The following is a 23,275-nucleotide window of genomic DNA, read 5'->3' as shown; positions in this document are numbered from 1 at the left end:
CTAGGTTGACGTCCAGAGTGCCTGGAGTGGAGTGTCTCTTTAAATTCAATGAACCCAGTGGCTTCACTGGCAGACAATTGCCTTTTCGTACGCTGTACATTATGACTAACTGCACTGGTGATATGCTTTCCTCATTTTAGGCACACGGAAAGGGAGTGTGGGAGAGATTGTCCAAGTAATACATGGCGAAGCACAAAAAGACGGTATTTATTATTATTATTATATTTAAAAAGTATTTGGTACCTCTGTGTTTCTCTAGAACCAGTGTTTACATATTTTCTGTACATTTTCTGTTTACACTCTCTCATGTAAATGTATGGCAGTGGACACGACTGTGATAATTCAGCTAGTCAGTCCTCATGTAAATGTATGGCAGAAGCATTCAAATGCGACATTAAGCACATGCCCATTAGATGTGTGATGTCACGTGTACATGTGTGTGACGTTAGGTGCACAGTTAGATTACCTATAGAAAATAACTTTAAAATGGGTAGCAGTACTATGAAAGCGATCTTGGTGGTACTATGTGAGGGAGTGCTATAATATTTCCCCTCCTTTTAAATTTATAAATAGATGCTGAAGGAGGAGCTATTTGAAGATTATTTTTGTGCAAAACCATGAATTGATGGGCAAACTCAGATACCCCATTGTTTTTAAAGGGAATTGTGCAATTCCATATACACAGGAAGTGTTGATTGAATATATAGTTCATTACTTGACAGCAACTGGATTCATCATATAAATGGAGCTACCTTCGTTTTATGAAGGAAGCTATAGACAGGTGAAAATTGCTACCGTGATTTTATGAAGGAAGCTATAGATGCAACCATGCAATTGCACACGTGAATGGCTAATTTTCCTTCATATAAAATTGCAAAGGAGAACTTTAGAGAAAGTGGGGACTTGGCGGGCTGCCGTAAAAGTGCAGCAATTTTGCAAATTGCTGCTGTCGTAAAGCATCACTAGTTTACTACTCTAAAACACTCATATTTGTGTTCAGTAATGTCTCACAGGTACAACAGTACTCCCCATATCCAGGTTTCATTGTGTTTTGGAAAGTTACAGGTTCAAATATAAGACTTGCTCATTTCTGATTTTGCATTATTAAAATTTGCCAGATCGGTTATGTTGCAACTTTGCAAACATAAGCCGGGCCATGTTTTTATTAGAGAGAAGATGCTTGAAAAAGTAGGCAACCCAGGATATTCAAAATTGGGTATGTCCAGTCTTTTTTAGTAGCTACTTAGTCACAAACGCTGGCAAAGTTACCTTTCATATTAGTTTTTTGCATTTTTTACACAAAAACTGCACTTTCACTGATGATATTGTTGTGATACGTTTTACTGTTTTTAAAAAACTAATATTTGTGTTCAGCGAAGTCTCCAGAGAACAACAGTACCCCCATGTACAGGTCTTATGGTGTTTTAGAAAGTTACAATGTTAAATATAGGGCTTGCAAATCAAATTCTCTGGATTGGGCTGTCAGACAGGTCCCTCAAATTTTAATTAATATGATCACGTAATTATGTAAAATGAATGAATATATATATATATATATATATAAATACGTATAATTTAACTATAGATACATATAGATCTATTTAAATTCTACATGCATATTTATGTAATTTTTATATATATATATATATAAATAATTTTCCACGTGTCCCGCACTCACTGCTCCCGGTCCTGTAAACGCCTGGGTGCCAGCTCCGACCTTTAGAATATATGAAACTTTGTTGAAGTGCACTCACAGGACTCAATAGTATTTTTCAATCGTGCTTGTTTATTAAAGCATCAAATATTACAAAAAAGTGTCGACGTTTCAGTCCTGTCTGGACTTTTTTCAAGACCAAAATATATAAATATATATATATATATATATAGATACATATAGATCTATTTAAATTCTACATGTATATTTATGTAATTATATATATATATATATATATATTTATATACTTGAGAGTCCAGCAATCACTCTCCCAGTCCTGTAGATGCCTGGGTGCAAACCTTCAGCCCAAACTATAATGTAGACAAAAAATGCACTCACGGGTCTTTTTGCCAGGATTACAATTGATCCAACATGCAGTATTAGTATTACACTTAGGAATAAGGATAACCGGACCTTAGAATGGCTGGACTGAACGTACCAAAGAATAGTCAAAATACTAGCCGAGGTCAGGAACACAAATAGACACAGTTGCAAGGAATAGCCAATAGTCAGGGATACCAGAATTCAGGGAAGTAGGAACGAAGCCAAAGTCAATAACCAAAGAAACACGATCAGGAACACACTCTCGGATAACCAGCAAAGGGAAACCACGACCTGTAGATGCCTGGGTGCAAACCTTCAGCCCAAACTATAATGTAGACAAAAAATGCACTCACGGGTCTTTTTGCCAGGATTACAATTGATCCAACACGCAGTATTAGTATTACACTTAGGAATAAGGATAACCGGACCTTAGAATGGCTGGACTGAACGTACCAAAGAATAGTCAAAATACTAGCCGAGGTCAGGAACACAAATAAACACAGTTGCAAGGAATAGCCAATAGTCAGGGATACCAGAATTCAGGGAAGTAGGAACGAAGCCAAAGTCAATAACCAAAGAAACACGATCAGGAACACACTCTCGGATAACCAGCAAAGGGAAACCACGACAGGGCAATGAGTAGAAGAAATGAGTGAGTTTAAATATCCCTCTTGTGAATCCGATTGGCCGTACTCAGCCTTTGACCCCAAAACGTGTGCGCGTCCTCTGCGTGACGTTATCCGCACGTCGATGTTGCTACCACCGTGGACAGATGTGGGGCTACATAACAATGTGGACCCGTAGCGGCCGGCGTCCACCGGCATGTCGCAAAAACCCGGCCTTATGGCATAGGACCGCGGAGCAGCACTTCCCCTGGAAATGTGATTTATATTGTGCATAGCATATGCAGAGGATGTATACGTGACACTTTTGCAATAATCCTTTTATTGTGTAAACAACAAATACACCTCGGTTCTGTCGATGTTTCAGTCCACACAGGACTTTTTTCAAGACATCATCCTCCTTCATTGCTGATCATAGATAGTCCTGCCTCTGTTAATAACCTCTGCCAAACTCGCAATGTATAGAGCGCCCCTCTGGGTGTTATCACACAGCTTTATTAGTAAGTACCGCACATCTCATTAGACCCAGCCAGTCTTCGATCTGTAAGTAGACCATGCGGTGACTGCTTTGTTTCTTTTCTTATTCTCCTAGACCTAGACCTATGTGCATTTGATTCCATCAGATATTTCTGGTCACTGATCTTGATGTGTAACATTATATCTTTAGCCCAATTGCTACATTATATGCCTTAATTTGTATCTTTCTTATTTGTTACTTACATATGTTGGGCTATGTCGTAAATAGTGTGTATATACTTTGTATGTATGTTTGCTTGATATGGGATACATGATGATGAGCCTTTTTTCACTTTATGGATATGTCAATCGTTTAGTGAATAAGCCTCACGATCGGGTTACACTTTTTGCAATTTTGCACAATTTTTTTTCTACATCTAGTCTTAGATATCACTCATCCCTTACACTTATTTTTATGCATCACTTTTTTTTGCACTTTTAAAAAATAAGTATAAGTTATATATACGTAATTAGAGACTTGCTTTATGTTGAATATTTGGGTGAGTTCCCATTCACAGCACTGCACACATCACTTCTGTGTTTTACATCACAAACCACTTCTACTTTACGTGTACTTTACCTATTACTTTACGTGTACTTTACCCAATTATTTGGGTGTTTACACCTGTCTTGAAAAAAGTCCCGTGTGGACTGAAACATCGACAGAACCGAGGTGTATTTGTTGTTTACAAAATAAAAGTATTATTGCAAAAGACCTGTGAGTGCACTTTTCGTCTACCTTAATATAGGTAATATAATTTAATTCTAAGTGTATTTTGATACCAGTATATATATAATACTAGTATATATATATATATATATATATATATACAAAATAGAAAACTCTTGCACTCCAACTATAGTAAATTATACCAGGTGCCCAGTTCCAAATTCAGAAAAGGTAAAAAAATTACCGGCACTCATGGGTTTCTCTCATCCAATTTATTGTAGGTAAGTACTGCTAGGTCAACGTTTCAGCTCCTGGTCGGAGCTTTCATCAGGACACCAAAGGACATACAAATCCGAATACGATTGCTTACACATATCTCTTGCATAGATAAGAGATATGTGTAAGCAATCGTATTCGGATTTGTAAATGTGAGATGTGATAGCTGTTCTGTTAATCAGGTTTTTCGGCTAGCACTGCTTATCAGAGTATAAGAACCCGATGTCATCGAGAGGAAGGCTTTGCTTCAGAAGGTGGAAATTCTCTGAGGGCAGCTGGTAACACAGTAGCAACCTAAGCTGAATGTATCAGCGGTTGCTTAGATACTGTGACGCACCAGTGATGTAAGCCCGACCTCCCGATCACATGACGCGGAAGTTCATGCCGAACATAGACATGCGCAGTTGCGCTGAGTGCACGCCGAGAATGAGGACGAACAGAATTCAGCTGATAAGGTGAGTGTCTATTGGTTTTCATGTCCTGATGAAAGCTCCGACCGGGAGCTGAAACGTTGACCTAGCAGTACTTACCTACAATAAATTGGATGAGAGAAACCCATGAGTGCCGGTAATTTTTTGACATTTTATATATATATATATATATATATATATATATATAATCAAAATAAAGTTAGAATAAATCATATATATATATTTATTTATAATTTTTAGTTATTTAATTTATTTCTTATTTATATATAAAATAAACAATATCAATAGTTGAATACACAATATATATAGTTATTGTATATTATATATATTTATATATGTAATTTAATTTTGAGTGCATTTTGATATTATTATATATGTATGAAATTGTAGATTATACTAGCTTTAGTGTAACTATAATCTTAATTTTATTAATGACAGGAGGCGAATATTTGCTTAAGTCTCTCTTTACTAGAACTCCACAGCAGCACATTAATATAGAGATAAAAACACCAGAGACAAAAAAAATCAGGAATCTATAAAAGGCTTCTCCCAACTAACTATTTCCTCTTTCACGCTGCGACAAATAAAGTACCGTATTTATTGGCGTATAACACGCACTTTTTCTCCCTGAAAATAGGGGGAAAATGATGGGTGCGTGTTATACGCCGATATACCATATTTACTTACCTGTCTTGAAGCGTGGGCCGGTGTTCAGCGCGCACCGCGGTACTGGAACTTCAATTTCAGGTTCCGGTTTCCGGCGGACTGAAAGGAAGTGTGCAAACCGGAACCTGAAATTGAACTTCCAGTACCGCGGTGCGCGCTGAACACCGGCCCACGCTTCAAGACAGGTAAGTAAATATGGAACAAGAGGGAAAGTGCACTAGGGGACACTATGGGAGGGGGTGGAGAATACTATGGGAGGGGGGGAAGAATACTATGGAAAGGGGGGGGAACACTATGGGATGAGGGGGGGAACACTATGGGAGGGGGTGGAGAATACTATGGGAAAGGGGGAGAATACTATGGGATGAGGGGGGGGAACACTATGGGAGGGGGTGGAGAATACTATGGGAGGGGGTGGAGAATACTATGGGAGGGGGTGGAGAATACTATGGAAAGGGGGGGGACACTATGGGATGAGGGGGGGAAATTTCCTGGAATTTCCTTCTGAAAATGAGGTGCGTGTTATACGCCGGTGCGTGTTATACGCCGATAAATACGGTACATAAACAATACACCACAAATACAATAACAGGAGAAACAAACATAACATAACGATGAATGCCATCCGAAATTGAAACCTTGGAACCAGTGGGTGAAACTTGACCTTTATCCTGTAGAGTAGTCGGATCTAAGAACTGTAGCCAAACCATTAAACTAAAACGAGATAACACTGATTAGCGAATGAAATGTACTGAGAAAACCTGAATCCCCATCATAAATACTGACAGTATAATATCCCAGATAGTGAAAAAAACCTGAATCCCCATCATAAAATACTGACAGTACCATATCCCAGATAAATCCCAACTCCCCCAGATATCCAACCTAGCCCAGGAGACCAGGTGAATAAACAACAAGTAAGTCAAACCAACAAACAACAAGGGGAGGGAGAAACTGGGAAGGAGATATTCGCCTCCTGTCATTAATAAAATTAAGATTATAGTTACACTAAAGCTAGTATAATCTACAATTTTATAGCATGACAGGAGGCTTCATATTTGCTGTTTTAACGCTTGGACAGCAAAGACCAAAGAAACCCGATCCGCCGTACCAACCTAAACTCTGCGAAGATAGCTCCTCGTAACCGGCAGGAAAGCGTTCGATGTCCTGGAGAAAAACGCCTGCCATGTCGGTACCTGAAGTCACAGCGTTACGGACTGAAGTGAACCGAAAAAACCTATAGGCCCCGCCAATGCCAACCACAACCAAACGATACATGAAGGGAGAGAAAAAGGAAAGAACCATTTAAACAAACGGTGAAGTCGAACACCGTCTAAAGGTGCGAGCGCTACCAAAGTAAGAATATGACCCTCGGGTCCGACTAAGGCTGATAGACAACTAAGGTCCGAACCGCCGAGCCCATCTGAAAGAAAAACAAGGTATAATAATGGAAATAAATCCAGAATCAGTGAATTGGCAAAACCCGACAGAACCCACCATAGGAGCATGACAAAAATGTGTGTACCCCCTGGGGAGATGAATAACAGTCCTCAGGAATTGTAAAGGGAATTCTAAGCAGAGCGAGGCCCGCTGACAGTCGTACGCGCTACCTAATCTAATTAATATGGCAGTGACCGAATACCCGAACCCTGTAAAAGCGGTAGCAAAATTAGGAGATCCGTACCAGACCCAACTACGTCAGGGTCGCCATGCAATCCCCGAGATCAAATGAGCAAGGGTCCAGGGAATCCAGGAACTAGGTTCGACTCTGCTAAAGCGGAGATCATAATTCCAAAGTACCAGCAGACCGAGGCACCTGTAGAAAGGTCCTGAGACCAAACAAACGGAGAAGACTCGTCTACGTCTCCGTGTCGAACATTCCTGGAGGGAAGCGTTCATCGCTGAGCAAACAAGTCCGTCATCCAGCCGAACTGGTCGGGGCCTGATGGGTCCTCCTCCGTGGACTAAAGTCTTGACGCCGGGTCCTTCCAGAGAAAACTATTCCATACGTACGAGAACTCAGACAGAGGAGAGCGTAAGAGGCACCCCCTTGCGTCCAATCCGCCCTCCAGGACTCCACTCCTTGAGATGTAGAGGAGGTCAATATTTCCCTGGTTGAAAACTAAATCCAGGGACTCGAACAAGGGAAAACGCAGGGAGCGTCGGACCTTTCGGTCTGGGAGGTACCTGGCAGGGGGTCCGGCAAGCCAGTCCAGCTAGACGGTACAGCAAGATGTCCTATATCGATGAAGAGTTGCGTCCAGGTCCCAACGCATGGAAAACGAGAAAGATCTCTTCAGATAGTTCTGGTATTCCTGAATGTCCTCCATTCCTCTCAACCTGCCCACCAGGTTGTATTGTCACCCAAATGACTGATGCACAAGATACCTATCTCACCAGGGAGAAAATAGAGGCCACCTTACCAGAACTGGGTCCCGCGGTCCCTAGAAGTTTCTTGAGGGCCACGTCTAATTCAAAGTAACTAATGAATATACGTTCAATCGTAGACTCGTGCCGGGACTCCGAGGGGGTCAGATCCCTTTATCCAAGCACCTCCAGCGGTCCAAATTGCATTTAGGATTGGGTTGTCTGCCACCCCAGACTCGGGGCCCCATCTGGGATGTCATCCAAAAGTGGAGGCAAGTGTGAAATTCCAGGTCAAGGGTCCAATCCCCTATAAAAGTTATGGGTTGGAGCTGAGATAAACCTCCGTCAAGTATTTCCATGTAAAAAAGGACACATCTTATACTTCCTCGTATGTTCCGCTAGCACAACTCACTCGTGTAGCGGAGAACAATCGGCTTGCCAGTGCGGACTTAATAGTATAGGCACTGCAGTGGGCCGCACTCAGAATCTCCTGAATACTAGACAGGTGCTTAACCAGCAAAACCGCAGTGCCCCATCGGGGTCTAAGTCTGGGTTTGCGTCTACTTTATTCAGGAGCCAGGCTGGGAATACCGCTCAAATTATCCTGCGGGCTTTTCAAGCCAGCGGTCTACGTGCCCAGAAACGCACCGATGGTGCTAGGTGATCGGGCAGAGACCATTCCAAAGAAACCAGGTGAGCAATAGATCGAGGGTCGAACAGGGGTTCGTTTAAGGCGATCCACGAGACGACCTCTTCTTCCACGGTCGTTGGGGTCCCTGCAGTGGACTTTGTTCTACGTCTCATGGTGCCACTAGGGGCCGTCATCATAATCCACACCCCCATCGTCCTCTCCCTCCGAGGGGAACCAGTCCGCCCGCCATTCAGCTAGGGCGGTCATGGTGGTGGGGGGGTGGTTACAGGGACCTTCACCCCTGTGCCACATAGGCAGTGTCATCTGGCTGTCAAGGCCGATCGTATCAGGGCTAGACACTTCTCCGGAGTCTAATCTTTCCAGGCGTCTGGTTCCGGGCCTTCACCCTACCTGTAGTGCTTATGCGCCCTTGCCTGCTCTCCACTCGGAGAGCCTGACTCCTTCAAGTCGTCTGCCTTTTTAAGAAGGTGGTCACTGCCGCGTCTGGTGGTCATCACCTCCCCCGTGCCATATAGGCAGGGCCGTCTGGCCGATTGCAGAGGGGTTAGCCGCTCCTCGGAGTCTTATCTTTCCGGGAGCCTGGTTCAGGGCATTCACCCTTCCAGTAGCGCTCATGTGCCCTTGCCTGCTCTCCTCTAGGAGAGTCTGACTCATTCAAGTCACCTGCCATTTTAAAGGTGGGTGTTACGCTCCTGATAAGCTTAAGGGAGGACCCTGGCTGTAGCCTAATTCCACGGAGGCGGTCACTGCCATAGTAGTCATTGTCTGCGCTGTTAACCCGGATAAGGGTTCTCCTGTGCAGCGATCCCAGGCAAAGCGACCTCAAGGAGTATAGAGGACAAGTGTCACCGGCAGGGAGATAGGGGCAGCACCCCATATAGTGACCGAGGCAAGTTGGGCAGCGCATGCAATGCACAAGCGTGAGTATGTGGCAGTAGGCTTGGCATGCAGACATTCTGGCCCCAGACAGCACAGGCCAGATCAATGGGGCACAGACAAAGCAGGCCAATCAATGGGGCACACACAAAGCAGGTCAATCAATGGGGCACAGGCAGAGCAGGCCAATCAATAGGGCACAGGCAGAGCAGGCCAATCAGTAAGGCAAGGACAAAGCCGGCCAAGTCCTGGGGCACAAACAAGTCAGGACCTTCAGAGATTTACAGGTGAGGAACTGCGCATTCCATTCTTCCGATAAACTGTACCTTTCGCTCTTCAGATAAGATGTACATAACACTTCTTCAGATTAATAGCACAAAACACACTTCTGTGTAACTGTACGTAACCTTCTTCTGTGTAACTGTACGTAACCTTCTTCTGTGTAACTGTGCATAACACTCTTCTGTGCAGCCGTACATAACATCCTTCTGTGTAAACATACAAAACGTTCTTCTGTGTAAACATACAATATGTTCTTCTGTGTAACCGTACCTAACGCTCTTCTGTGTAACTGTACATAACACTCTTCTGTGTAACTGTACATAGTATATTACTGTGTAACTGTACATAGCCTTCTACAGTGTAACTGTACATAGCATTCTCCTGTGTAACTGTACATAGCATTCTTCTGTGTAACTGTACATAGTATATTACTGTGTAACTGTACATAGCCTTCTACTGTGTATCTGTAGATAGCAATCTTCTGTGTGACTGTACCTAGCATTCCATTGTGTAACTGTAGATAACGCACTTCAGTTAAATAGTGCCTGACACTCCGTAAATAGTGAACTTGCATATTGAGTACACCTGTAGTCAGGGAACTCACCAACTGAGTTACCTCACAAGAGGTGCTTCATTGGTCAATATGATAAAACAGAGCGCTGCAAGCAATCATCTGAATAAACAAAAGGGGGGGGGGGGGATGAGTATAAGTGGTTGCCTGTAACCCTTGAGGGGTTGTGCACAGCTCTATATAGCATGACTGTGATCTAGATCATCCACTATGGTTCCCACTATGGTAGCCTATCCTGACAGCCCCATGGGGCACAAAGCCAGGACAGCCTGAGGGTGCAATGCGCCCAAGTCATAGCTGAGTCACAGTCAAAGCTACAGCACATGTGCCTGCCATCGACGGAACTAATGCGGTAAGTCTGGTAACTGGCGGTCGCAGAAAAGTGGATGCTCGGGGCCGCCGCACTGCATGGGAAGGTAACCACCCCCCCCACCCACGCCACGGGAGCTGTTATACTGCAAGAGGAAGCGTGGGTCGGTTGGGGGGGCGGAAGCAGAGGTTCTTGCTCGGCGGACGGACACGGCGGGCGGGATCCAACATGTGACCGCCGGAGTCTTACTCCGGGGTCCCGGCGGTCGGCAACGGAAAGCGGTCGGAGGACCGCTTTCCGGCAGCCGCAAAACGGACGAAAATTGAAGGGGCCAAAGCCACCTGGAAAAAGTAGAGGGAGGGAGGGAAAAAAGGAAAAAACCCCAAACCCGAGAAAAAAACTATCCCCAGACAGGGGAGGCCAAAACAGGAAAATGCAGAAAAGTCATAAGAGAAAATACATCCCTACAGCAAAAAAGTAGGGACAGAAAAACACAATCTAAATAAATAAATCATAATGGCAGTAGGAAGGTAAATACATTCTAAACAAATAAATCCCTGCAGAGTAAATAAATCAATCAAGCAATCACTACAGCACTTAGCAGGTATGTGTAGAAAATACAGTATAGCTAAATAAATCAATCACTAGAGCACTAAGAAGGTAGATGCAGAAAATACAGTATAGCTAAATAAATAAATCCCTACAGCACTAAGTAGGTAGATGCAAAAATACCCTCTAAACAAATAAATCAATACAGTAATAAACATATAAATACAGTAAAATATCCACAACCACCCATATAAAACAGGAGGCAGTGGTACTCTGACCTGTACGGACTGCGGAGCAGCAAAGAAAGAGGAAATAGTTAGTTGGGAGAAGCCTTTATAGATTCCTGATTTTTTTTTGTCTCTGGTGTTTTTATCTCTATGTTAATGTGCTGCTGTGGAGTTCTAGTAAAGAGAGACTTAAGCAAATATTCGCCTCCTGTCATTAATAAAATTAAGATTATAGTTACACTAAAGCTAGTATAATCTACAATTTCATACATATATAATAATATCAAAATGCACTCAAAATTAAATTACATATATAAATATATATAATATACAATAACTATATATATTGTGTATTCAACTATTGATATTGTTTATTTTATATATAAATAAGAAATAAATTAAATAACTAAAAATTATAAATAAATATATATATATGATTTATTCTAACTTTATTTTGATTATATATATATATATATATATATATATATATATAAAATGTCAAAAAATTACCGGCACTCATGGGTTTCTCTCATCCAATTTATTGTAGGTAAGTACTGCTAGGTCAACGTATATTCAATGTGCTTGCACTCCTTGGAAGTTTGTACAAATGCCCTGTGCAGGTCAGATAACAAATCCATGTATCCACTAAATGACTGCACTCTAAGGACTTTGTTTGAAAAAATAAAACGTAACTTTTAATTCATATTGTAAAAAGACAAATCAACGTTTCAGCTCACATAAGGAGCTTTCATCAGGATGGCAAAAAAAATACTATATAAAAGACAAGATCAATATATAGTATAAACAATTCAAAGATCATGCACTTACCCTCAACATGTGTGTGGAGATTACGGCTAAACTCGGGAGCACACGTGGCCATGGAGTTTGAGCTGCAACTACCGAACCAGTACTTTGAGGTGGGACATCAGCTCGGGCAACAGCTGGAGTGCATACCGCCGCCCAGTGCCGCCCGCTCTAAAAAAATTGGTGATATCCCCAGCCCATACATCTGACTGCAATTAAGCAATATTCTTACTACTGGTTTGATGTTTTTTCATGGGATACCTTAACAGAGTGTCTCTACAACCGGATTGCCTGACATAAGGCTTTGCAGCCTACATGCTTACTTAGAGAGACGGACGCTCTCCAAGTGGTACAGCTGGCTGTGTGGAGTCTATACACTGCTGCACCCCCTCCTTAGGGGGTTATCCCAGTGCCCGCTGGACTGTCCCACGCTGTTTCTCTTGCTGTGGAGGATGGCTGCCACTAACTGCCTGGATGATAAGCAACCTAAGATGGCGTACAGGCCATTTCCTGCAGCACTACACATCGGGTGCTTAATACAGAGGCTGGAGGCAATATTTGCAGGCTTTTGGGCTCATCTCACCGCATCAGATTGTCGGGGTGAAACGCAGGGGTCAGTTGAGCCCTCCCCGGATGAAGCAACATGTCCCACTCCTGTTTTACCCATCAAAGGCCCGCGAGGGCTGAATGTTGCTCGGGACTTGAATCTAACACAACACTAACCTAGGAGGAAGCTCGCTGCCCGTAAACGGCAAAGGGCCGCTAAGTTCTCCCGAAATGTTCCCTCGGAAAGCATAGGGGTCTGTACTAGGGAGAAGAAGACCCTGAATCAAGTCTGGTGCTGGTGGTGGTCCCTGCCCTGTGTGTAGCAGAGCTCCAGTACTCCGACAGAGTACCTCTGCCAAGCCTACTTCCTCTTAGCTATCAGGGACACTGGAGCACTGCAGACCCAGTCGCTGAGGCTTGACTGGGATCACTGAGGGCCTTTTCCACCCTGGACCAGGCTACTGTGTTTATAGCCCTGGACACACTTTTCATCAGCAGATTATATCCCTTTCTCCAAACACCAGATGACACTTGGTGAAGGTTAAAACAGCAACTAGCTTTAATACACATCGCACACATATTTATGTCCCCAATAGCCTAATTTAATTTACAAGAGTGTGAATAGAGCACTATAGTACAAGAAAGGGTGGGGTCAGACCAGTGGTGTATTTATAAATGGTGCTGCCCTAGGCATGACAGATGTCGGGCACCCCCTCATTTAAATTTACCCGCCCTTTCCTGTCAAGGCCACACCTCTTTCTGTCAACTAACACACATTTTGACTGACTGACAGACACACACTCACGGAGCAGCACACACTCTCAGATACACTGACATACACACTCACTGATTTGACACAATCTGACAGACACACGCAATCATTCAGACACACACTGATAGATGCATACCCTCACTGACAGACACATAAGCACTGACAGACACACCCACTTACTGACAGACACACACATTCACTGGATGGACACACTCACAGACACTCATTGACAGACACACACACACATTCACTGACAGACAGACACAAACTCACACAATGTCACACACACACACATTCACTGACACACACACTCACTCATTGCCAGATACACACACATACATTCACTGACACACTCACAATCACTGTCACACTCACATTCACTGACACACACTTACTCACTGACAGACACTCACTCAAATTCACTGACACACACATTTCCCCCCAACACTCACAATTATTGTTATTTTTTAAAATTTAAATCCACCCAGCTTTTGGGAGAGCTGTGTGGATTTTTCACCAAGGGTCTAGTGGGTCAGCTGGGCGGACGTGCAGGTGTGATTTCCCTGCTCAGCTCCCTCGCATGCCGCAGAGTGATGCCGGAAACCAGACTAACGTCATAGTCTGGCTCCCGGCTCACTGCGGGTCGTGTGAGGGAGCTGAGCAGGAGAGCTCAGGGGAAAGCGATCCCTTGCGGCCTGCCCACGAAACAACTGGCTGCCTGTCCTGGGGGGATCCAAAGGTGGCCAGACAGCCAGCTCTTGGGCCCCCATAAAACAAGGCAAACAAGGCATTAGCCTGGGCATTTGGGGGTGGCGTTTTTTGCCGCCCCCTGGAAAGTGCCGTCTAAGGCAAATGCCTTGTTTGCCTCACGGTAGACAAAGGCAAGGGCTAATGGGAGATTGAGGAGGAACAGGGCAGCTAGTTTAAACTGGTCTGGCAGTGTCCTGGGGAAACAATAGGATAGAAAAAAGGGGGAGGGATAAAGACACATACAACCTGGACAAATAATACGTTCAACATACCCTGCACCAATAATGTGCACAGGGTGACCAAAACACAAGAGGAATCTGGGGACCTACATATAGTGTCTGTCTTCCATCCCCAGTGATGGTGACTACTGTCACACTCGGTACGAATATACTGCACACCTCAGTGCTATTTTATATTTCAGGACTGCCAAGCACAGGAGTAGGCTGAACACTGAGCCTTAGCTGAGAGGTGACCTACTGATAACTAGAAGTGTCACTGTGACATCTGCACCCACCTTATGTTATTCAAACTTTTGTTTTATTTTGAACTGTTTTCTTTATCACTTTAATTTACTTATGTCTACAATAGCCTTCTGACAATATGCCTCTCCCCAAAGGAGATTATATATCCTTCTTCAGTGTTGGCCACCTGGGGTTAGATAAAACACGGAGGCAACTTTGCCTGCAGTCGCTAACCTTCCACATGTTACTCATTCTTGCTATTCTATAGCGAAGCCGCATATCTAGTTCCAGCGGTCTTTTTCCTGTTCTCTCAATCTACAGGTGATACTCGAAAAATTAGAATATCGTGCAAAAGTTCATTTATTTCAGTAATGCAACGTAAAAAGGGAAACTAATATATGAGATAGACGCATTACATGCAAAGCAAGATAGTTCAAGCCGTGATTTGTCATAAGTGTGATGATTATGGCTTACAGCTCATGAAAACCCCAAATCCACAATCTCAGTAAATTAGAATCTTGTGAAAAGGTGCAATATTCTAGGCTCACAGTGTCCCACTATAATCAGATAAGTAAGCCATAACACCTGCAAAGGGTTTCCAAAAACATTTCTATCTTTAAAATAGAAATTATTCCACATAGCCGAAATTTCTTACTGTGCAAAAATCTAGATTTTTTAACTGTGTCTTTGGATCTTGTAGCTTTTTTCCTCTTCTCTTATTTATGCTGTTAAGCCTGATCACACTACTTGAACTGTGCTTTTTTCTGATTTGCAGATGACAATGCTGGAAACATTGAAAATCAAGTTGGCATGCTTAGCCTTAATGATGAGCAAACACGTGAAAACTTAGAGGTTAGTTAAAGTATGTCTCAAGTTCAATGTGTAAGCTAAACACTTTTGGAATAGATTTGTTCCTTTCGATTGAAATATGGTGACAACATACGGTATATACAGTCATGGAAAAAATAATTGGTTACTTATTGGTTACTTATCAGTACAATCATCTGTTCCTTAGCAGGTCAAAATTTGGTAAATACTACCTCAGATGAACAACAACACATGACATATTACACCGTATCATGACTTTAACAAAAATAAAGCCAAAATGTAGTATCCATGTGTGAAGTTCCCCCTTACTGCTTCCATATGAATTAAGAGGCTAAGTAACAGGAAGGTGCTGCTAATCAACTTTCCTTGATTAATTGATCACCAGCAAGTTTGACCATCTCTATAAAAGCAGACATTTTAGCAGTTTGCTTGTCTGGAGCATTCAGGTATGTGTTAACACAATGCCAATGGACAGGGACGGATTGACAGTGGTTTGGGCCCCCGGGCAAAATTAGGCCCCAGGCCCCCTGCAGATCAATATATGAGCTGGTGTAGATGTACCGTGTATTTGATTGTATGCTTCTGTGTGTATATTTACTGTGAGCCATGGTGTAATTAAATATGTGTATGTCTGTGTGTTGTGTCACGATATGTGGAATTAGAGTTTATTTAAAGGGAAACTATAGTGCTAGGAAAACAAAGTTGTTTTCCTGGCACTATAGTTCTCCACAGTTAAAAACCCCTTCTGTCACTTACCTGAATCCAGCGCTGATGTCCCTCGGCACTGATTCAGGTTCCACCGGCAGCCGGCAGGATGGGACCGAATGCGCAAGCGTGGCAAGCGCCACACTCATTAGGATCTCCCACATAGTAAAGCATTGTATAATGCTTTACTATAAGGTTTTGGGTGATGCAGGATGTTCTCATGCATAGCGTGAGGATGTCCAGCGTCAGTTAGGCGACCAAAAGTCTCAGTGGCTGTCTAGTAGACGGTCACTAGAGATGGTGTTAACCCTGAAAGGTCATTATTGCAGTTTCTCAAAAACTGAAATAATTACCATTCCAGGGTTAAGGACCCAGGTACACTGCATTCAGACCACTTCAATGAGCTGAAGTGGACTGGGTGCCTATAATGTTCCTTTAAATATATTTCCATGGATAAAAAGACCCCCCAATCAAAAATGGAGGGTGAGGTGGGGGAGGGGGAAGGGGGGGAGGGCGGGAGGACTAATAATTTCTATCAGTAAATCAAAGCGCTAATTGGGGGCTGGGGGGTAGTGGGTGTAGGGGAAGGTGTAGCGGTACTTACCCTCTCCAGGGGCCGGCCGGGGTCCTCCCTTCTAGCCGCGCGCGGCTCAGCCAACGATGGGATCAGTCAGGCGGGCAGTGACCGCGAGAAGCGGTCACATGTCCCGCCCGACACTAAGAGCGCGCCGCGCGTCTCGGGCGCGCTCTTAAAGGGACAGTGGGAGACTAAATTAGAATCAGTCTCCCATTGGCCCCTGTCAGGCCACATTCCCCATTCACTCACGTTTTGGGGGCGTGGATATGACAGGAGCCAATCAAAGTGAACCTTAGGGTTTTTATACTCACCTGTTTCCCCTTGCTCCTTGCCCTATCGTGGTTTCTGTCCAGTTCCCTTTAGTGCTTGTATCGTTCAGTTGGTTTTTTGGTGCTTGACCTTGGCTTTGTTCCTGACTCCGCTCTCTCCTTATCCTTGCTTGCTTATCCGCTGTTTTGTCCTCTGTGTACCAGTCCTCGGCTTGTTCTACGTTACGCTGTCTCTCAGTTCCCTTGACCTCGGCTTGTTCTGACTCTGTCTTTCTCTCGTCCTAGTCCGGCCATTCTAAGGTCCGGTAGACGAACTCTGTTTCTTGTCTCTTGACTGTGAACTATTCCTGCGTGTTGGGGTATATTACCGTGACATTACGATAGGGCCATGGACCCCGCAGGTTTAGGTCAACAGATGGCCACTCATGAGGCTAGATTCGCAGAACAGGATCACCGTATGGATCAAATGGCTCAAGCCATCCAGACACTGTTATCCAGATCTGTTCCGGTACCTGTACCTACGCCTCCTGTAAACCCTATACCGGACACAGCTAATATGTCTAATGCTTCTGCACATCTAACCCCGCCACCTAGGTATGGAGGGGACGCTAAGACATGTAGGGGATTCCTTAATCAAGTGGAATTCCACTTCGAAATGTACTTACGTTTATTTCCCACTGACAGATCTAAGGTGGGTTTTCTTATGCACCAGCTTACGGATAAGGCACTAGAATGGGCAAATCCTATTTGGGAGGCTAATGGGCCTATGGTACACGACTTTAATAGTTTCCTCACAGCGTTCCGTAGAACATTTGACACGACTAAAAGGTCAAAAAATGCCGCCAGGGCATTAATGAGAATAAAGCAAGGATCTAAATCTGTAGCCGATTATGCTATTCAGTTCCGGACCCTTGCCTCACAGGTAGATTGGACTAATAATGGCCTTACTACTGCCTTTATGGAAGGTCTGTCTGATACTATCTTAGATGAGGTAGCAGCTAAGGACCTCCCTGTACCCCTGGAGGACCTGATTGACTATCTTATCGATATAGATAACAGGATCCGTGACAGGTTATATACCAGGTCCAGAAATAGACATTTTGTTCCCTTTAACTCCCCTAGAGCTGAGACTCCCGAGGGATCTAAAGGTTCTGAGGAGGAACCTATGCAGTTAGGGGTTGCTAAACTTACCGACGCTGAAAAGCTTTATAGGAGAAAGGAGGGACTTTGTCTTTATTGTGGTAGGAGGGGTCATGTGAGACAAGAATGTCCCGTGCGTCCGGGAAACTATCGCACCTAAGACCGTATAGAGGACTGGCCTTGGGTGTGACATCACAGTCCTCACATTTGCCTCTTAATAAGTTACTTCTTCCTGTTTCCCTGCACCTTGATAGTAACTGCATAGCAGGGAATATACTAGCCCTGGTTGATTCCGGAGCGGCCGAAAACTTTATTGATTCCAGTTTTGTCAAGGAGAATAACATACCCACCAGAGAGAAGGAGACACCCTTGGCCGTTGAGGCCATAGATGGTAGACCATTATGCTCTCCTATTATCACACATGAGACTGTTCCCCTACATATGTCTACAGGGGTGTTACACTCTGAGACCATTCGGTTTCAGATCATTACTTCTCCTTCCTCTCACCTCGTGTTAGGGTATCCTTGGTTACGTACTCATAATCCCACCATTGATTGGGAGTCAGGACAAATAGTTTCTTGGAGTGATTCTTGCCAAGAGTCTTGTGTTGTTAAAGTCACCCCTTTGAATTCTACTCATATTCCTCCCGTGCCTACGATCATACCCTCTCAGTACCTGTCTCTTAAATCTGTTTTTGATAAAAGGGAGGCTGAAAGATTGCCACCTCACAGGCCTTACGATTGTGCAATTAATTTATTACCTGGTACGATGCCTCCCAAAGGGAGAATATATCCTTTATCTCCTCAGGAGAATCTGGTTATGGAGGAATATATCAAGGAATCTCTAGAGAAGGGATTTATAAGAAGATCCTCTTCCCCGGCAGGGGCTGGGTTCTTCTTTGTGTCTAAGAAAGATGGCGAATTAAGGCCTTGTATTGACTATAGGGGCCTTAATAAAATCACCGTCAAAAATGCGTATCCCATACCTTTGATCACAGAACTTTTTGATAGGCTTAAACAGGCCACAGTTTTTACTAAATTGGACCTTAGGGGTGCTTACAACCTCATACGTATCAAAAAGGATCACGAGTGGAAGACTGCTTTCAATACCAGGAGTGGCCACTACGAGTACACTGTGATGCCCTTTGGTCTTTGTAACGCCCCAGCAGTTTTTCAAGAATTTATTAATGATGTCCTACGTCAATTTATACATACATTCGTTATAGTATACTTGGACGACATATTAATTTATTCTAATGATTTACAGACTCATCACATGCATGTTAAATTAGTGTTGAGAACTCTTCTGGTTAACGGTCTCTATTGCAAACTCGAAAAATGTTCATTTGATCAATCTGAAGTCCAATTCTTGGGTTATATAATCTCTGCCAAGGGTTTTTGTATGGATCCCAAGAAACTGTCTGCCATTATGGAATGGCCTCTGCCCCAGGGTTTGAAAGCCATTCAGCGTTTTCTGGGGTTCTCTAATTATTATAGGCGTTTTATTAAAGGGTTTTCTGCCATTGTAGCGCCTATAACCAGAATGACCAAGAAGGATGGTAATACTCATGTCTGGAAACCAGAAGCACTCGAGGCCTTTGAATTCTTGAAAGCTACATTTGCCTCTGCTCCTGTTTTACAGCATCCTGTCCCTTCACTGCCCTTTATTCTTGAGGTTGATGCTTCTGAGATAGGGGTAGGTGCTATCTTGTCTCAAAGAGATTCACCTGAAAAGCCGTTACACCCTTGTGGCTTCTTTTCCAGACAGATGTCCAAAGCAGAGAGGAATTATGATGTAGGCAATCGTGAACTCCTTGCTATCATTTTGGCGCTCAAGGAATGGAGACATCTGCTAGAGGGTACCAGGGATCCTATCCTCATTTTAACGGATCACAAAAACCTCTCATACCTTAGTGAAGCAAAAAGATTGTCTTCTAGGCAGGCCAGGTGGTCTCTGTTTTTGTCTCGTTTTAATTACATAATCACTTACAGACCGGGTGATCGTAATACTAAAGCTGACGCTCTGTCCAGACAATTCGAGACTACTGACAAACTCGAGGTCGATGTTACCCCTGTCATTCCGCCTGACAGAATAATAGCGACTACTGTTCTTTCTATTTCGTCTTCTCTCTTACAGACTATTCAGGCTAAACAAAACTTGGCTCCTGAGGAGAGGCCTGCTGATAAGCTATTCGTTGATATACCAGAGAGACGAGACATCTTGTCATTATATCATGACACTAGAACTGCTGGACACCCTGGTATTTCTAAGACAGTCTCAGCAGTTTCTAGATATTTCTGGTGGGCTTCCTTGCGCAAGGACGTCACCGATTACGTTAATGCCTGTAGCACTTGTGCCAGTATGAAGTCCTCCCACAGAGTTCCTTGTGGGTTGTTGCATCCGTTGCCCATACCCGAGACGCCATGGTCCAATATATCCATGGATTTTATTGTTGAATTACCTCCCTCTAATGGTAAAACGGTCATCCTGATGATTGTGGATCGTTTTTCTAAGATGGCTCATTTTGTGTCTCTTGTCAAATTGCCATCATCCAAGGAACTTGCCTCTATCTTTGCCGGGGAGGTGTTTCGGTTGCATGGTATTCCCACTTCGATCGTGTCCGATAGGGGTAGCCAGTTTATTTCCAGATTCTGGAAAGCGTTTTGTGCAGAGATGGGTATCTCCCTCTCGTTTTCTTCAGCCTACCACCCCCAGTCTAATGGAGCTGCTGAACGTGCCAACCAATCTCTGGAGCAGTATCTTCGCTGTTTCGTGTCCCACCATCAGAACAATTGGGCTGACCTGCTTCCTTGGGCTGAGTTTGCTCGTAATAATGCTGCTCATGAATCCTCCGGTAACAGCCCTTTTTACGTTGTTTATGGCTGGCATCCCGTGGTTCTTCCAGCTGCATTCTCCTTACAGGGCATGCCAGCTCTGGACGAACATTTGGCTAGTCTACGTAATACTTGGGAGCAGGTTCAGTGTTCTTTGGTGGCCTCAGCTGCTCGCCAGAAGGTTCACGCTGACAAGCATCGCAGGGCGGCTCCATCCTATGCGGTGGGAGACCGGGTTTGGCTTTCTACTCGCAATATTCGTCTTCGTGTGCCTTCTATGAAGTTGGCCCCTCGTTTTATTGGTCCTTTTCGTATCTTACATGTGGTTAATCCTGTCTCGTATGCATTGGATCTTCCAAAAAATCTACGCATTCCTAACGTGTTTCATACCTCCTTGTTAAAACCCCTCCTGTGCAACCGTTTTACTCGGCATATCCCCCCTCCTCCTCCGGTTTCGGTGGAGGGCCATGAGGAGTTTGAAGTGGCGGCTGTAATTGACTCTCGCTTGCTTCGGGGTCGCCTCCAATATCTGGTACATTGGAAGGGCTATGGGCCTGAGGAACGCAGTTGGATTTCCGCTGACGCTGTTCACGCTCCTCGCCTTGTGCGTTCTTTCCACGCTCGTTTTCCTGCCAGGCCTGCTCCTCCCCGCCCGGTGGGCGTGTCTTCAGGGGGGGGTACTGTAGCGGTACTTACCCTCTCCAGGGGCCGGCCGGGGTCCTCCCTTCTAGCCGCGCGCGGCTCAGCCAACGATGGGATCAGTCAGGCGGGCAGTGACCGCGAGAAGCGGTCACATGTCCCGCCCGACACTAAGAGCGCGCCGCGCGTCTCGGGCGCGCTCTTAAAGGGACAGTGGGAGACTAAATTAGAATCAGTCTCCCATTGGCCCCTGTCAGGCCACATTCCCCATTCACTCACGTTTTGGGGGCGTGGATATGACAGGAGCCAATCAAAGTGAACCTTAGGGTTTTTATACTCACCTGTTTCCCCTTGCTCCTTGCCCTATCGTGGTTTCTGTCCAGTTCCCTTTAGTGCTTGTATCGTTCAGTTGGTTTTTTGGTGCTTGACCTTGGCTTTGTTCCTGACTCCGCTCTCTCCTTATCCTTGCTTGCTTATCCGCTGTTTTGTCCTCTGTGTACCAGTCCTCGGCTTGTTCTACGTTACGCTGTCTCTCAGTTCCCTTGACCTCGGCTTGTTCTGACTCTGTCTTTCTCTCGTCCTAGTCCGGCCATTCTAAGGTCCGGTAGACGAACTCTGTTTCTTGTCTCTTGACTGTGAACTATTCCTGCGTGTTGGGGTATATTACCGTGACAGAAGGTTAGAGGTCATAGCATAGGATGCAGGGTGAAAAGGCCATAGTGGGTGCAAAAGTTAATAGGGGCTGTAGTGTGTGCAGGGGACATGGGGGCTGCAGTGGGGGCAAGGGAATAAAGGCTGCAGTGGATGCCGGGGAAAGGGAGTAATAAAGCCTATAGAGTGGTGGTAGGGGGTTATAGGGGCTCTAGTGGATGTAGGGGAGGGACAGGGGCTGTGGTAGGTACTAGGGAAGGAAGGGGCTGTGGTAGGTGCAGAGGAGGGATAGGGGCTGTAGTGGGTGCAGAGAGAAATAGATGCAGAAGTGGGTGCAGGGGAAATGGGCTGTAGTGGGCATATGAGCTGTAATGGGCATAGGGACTGTAGTGGGTGCATGATGTTAATAGGGCTTTAGTTGATGCAGAAATATCAGAGGTGTAGGGGATATAGGGGCTGTAAGGGGGTGCAGTGCTTTTATTGGCTGTAGGGGGTAGAGGGGCTGTAGGGTGTGCAGGGATTTTAGGGGCTGTAGGAGGTAAAGGGGCTGTAGGGGATAGGGAGGCTGCATGGATTAGAATGACTATAGGGGGTAGAGGAATTATAGGGGCTGCATGGGGATAATGGGGCCACAGGAGGCAGTGGAGTTGTAGGGGTTAAAGGGATTATAGGGGCTGCAGGGGTTTGAATGGCTGCAGGGGGTAGAGTGGCTACAAGTGGTAGAGGGGCTGCAAGGGGTAGAGGGGCTCTAGGGGTAGAATGGCTGCAGGGGTAGAGGGACTGCAGGAGCTAGAATGGCTATAGGGGTAGAGGGGATATATGGGTTGTTAGAATGGCTGCAGGGGGCAGTGGAGCTGTAGGGGTAGAGAGGTTAGAATGGCTGCAGGAGGTAGAGGGGTCTGTAGGGGATGCAGTAATTTTAAGGGCTGTTGGCAGTCGAGGGCTGTAGAAGATAAAGGGATTGTAGGGGGTGCAGGAATTTTATGGTCTGTAGGTGGAGGTTGGGCTGCACGGGTTAAAATGACTGCTGGGAGTATTGGGGGCAGGAGAGCTGTAGGGGCTAGAGGGTTATAGGGGCTGCACGAGTTAGAGTGGCTGCACGAGTTAGAGTGGCTGCAGGGGGTAGGGGGGGTGCAAGGGGCAGTGGAGCTGTAGGTGGTAGAGGGGCTGTGGGGGTTAAAAAGGCTGAAAGGAGTAGAGGGGCAGGGGAGCTGTAGGGGGCAGACAGGTTATAAGGGCTGCAGG

At 44.8% G+C, this 23,275-nt stretch overlaps 1 protein-coding gene across 2 annotated transcripts in view; it reads left to right on the top strand.

Annotated features, from left to right (window-relative positions):
- Positions 1 to 23,275, top strand: part of LOC134571533 (caspase-10-like) — a 52,560-nt gene that overhangs the window by 15,741 nt on the left and 13,544 nt on the right. For both annotated transcript variants that reach the window (XM_063429864.1, XM_063429862.1), the window contains 2 exons: positions 141 to 203; positions 15,163 to 15,239. In XM_063429864.1, the coding sequence (XP_063285934.1) occupies positions 141 to 203; positions 15,163 to 15,239 (140 nt within the window). The remainder of the gene's footprint in view (positions 1 to 140; positions 204 to 15,162; positions 15,240 to 23,275) is intronic.

Source organism: Pelobates fuscus, chromosome 8, assembly GCF_036172605.1.
Source record: "Pelobates fuscus isolate aPelFus1 chromosome 8, aPelFus1.pri, whole genome shotgun sequence".
In the NCBI taxonomy this organism is placed as follows: Eukaryota; Metazoa; Chordata; class Amphibia; order Anura; family Pelobatidae; genus Pelobates; species Pelobates fuscus.
Note: the sequence above shows the minus strand (reverse complement) of the source record. Positions and strands in the feature narration are given on the sequence as shown.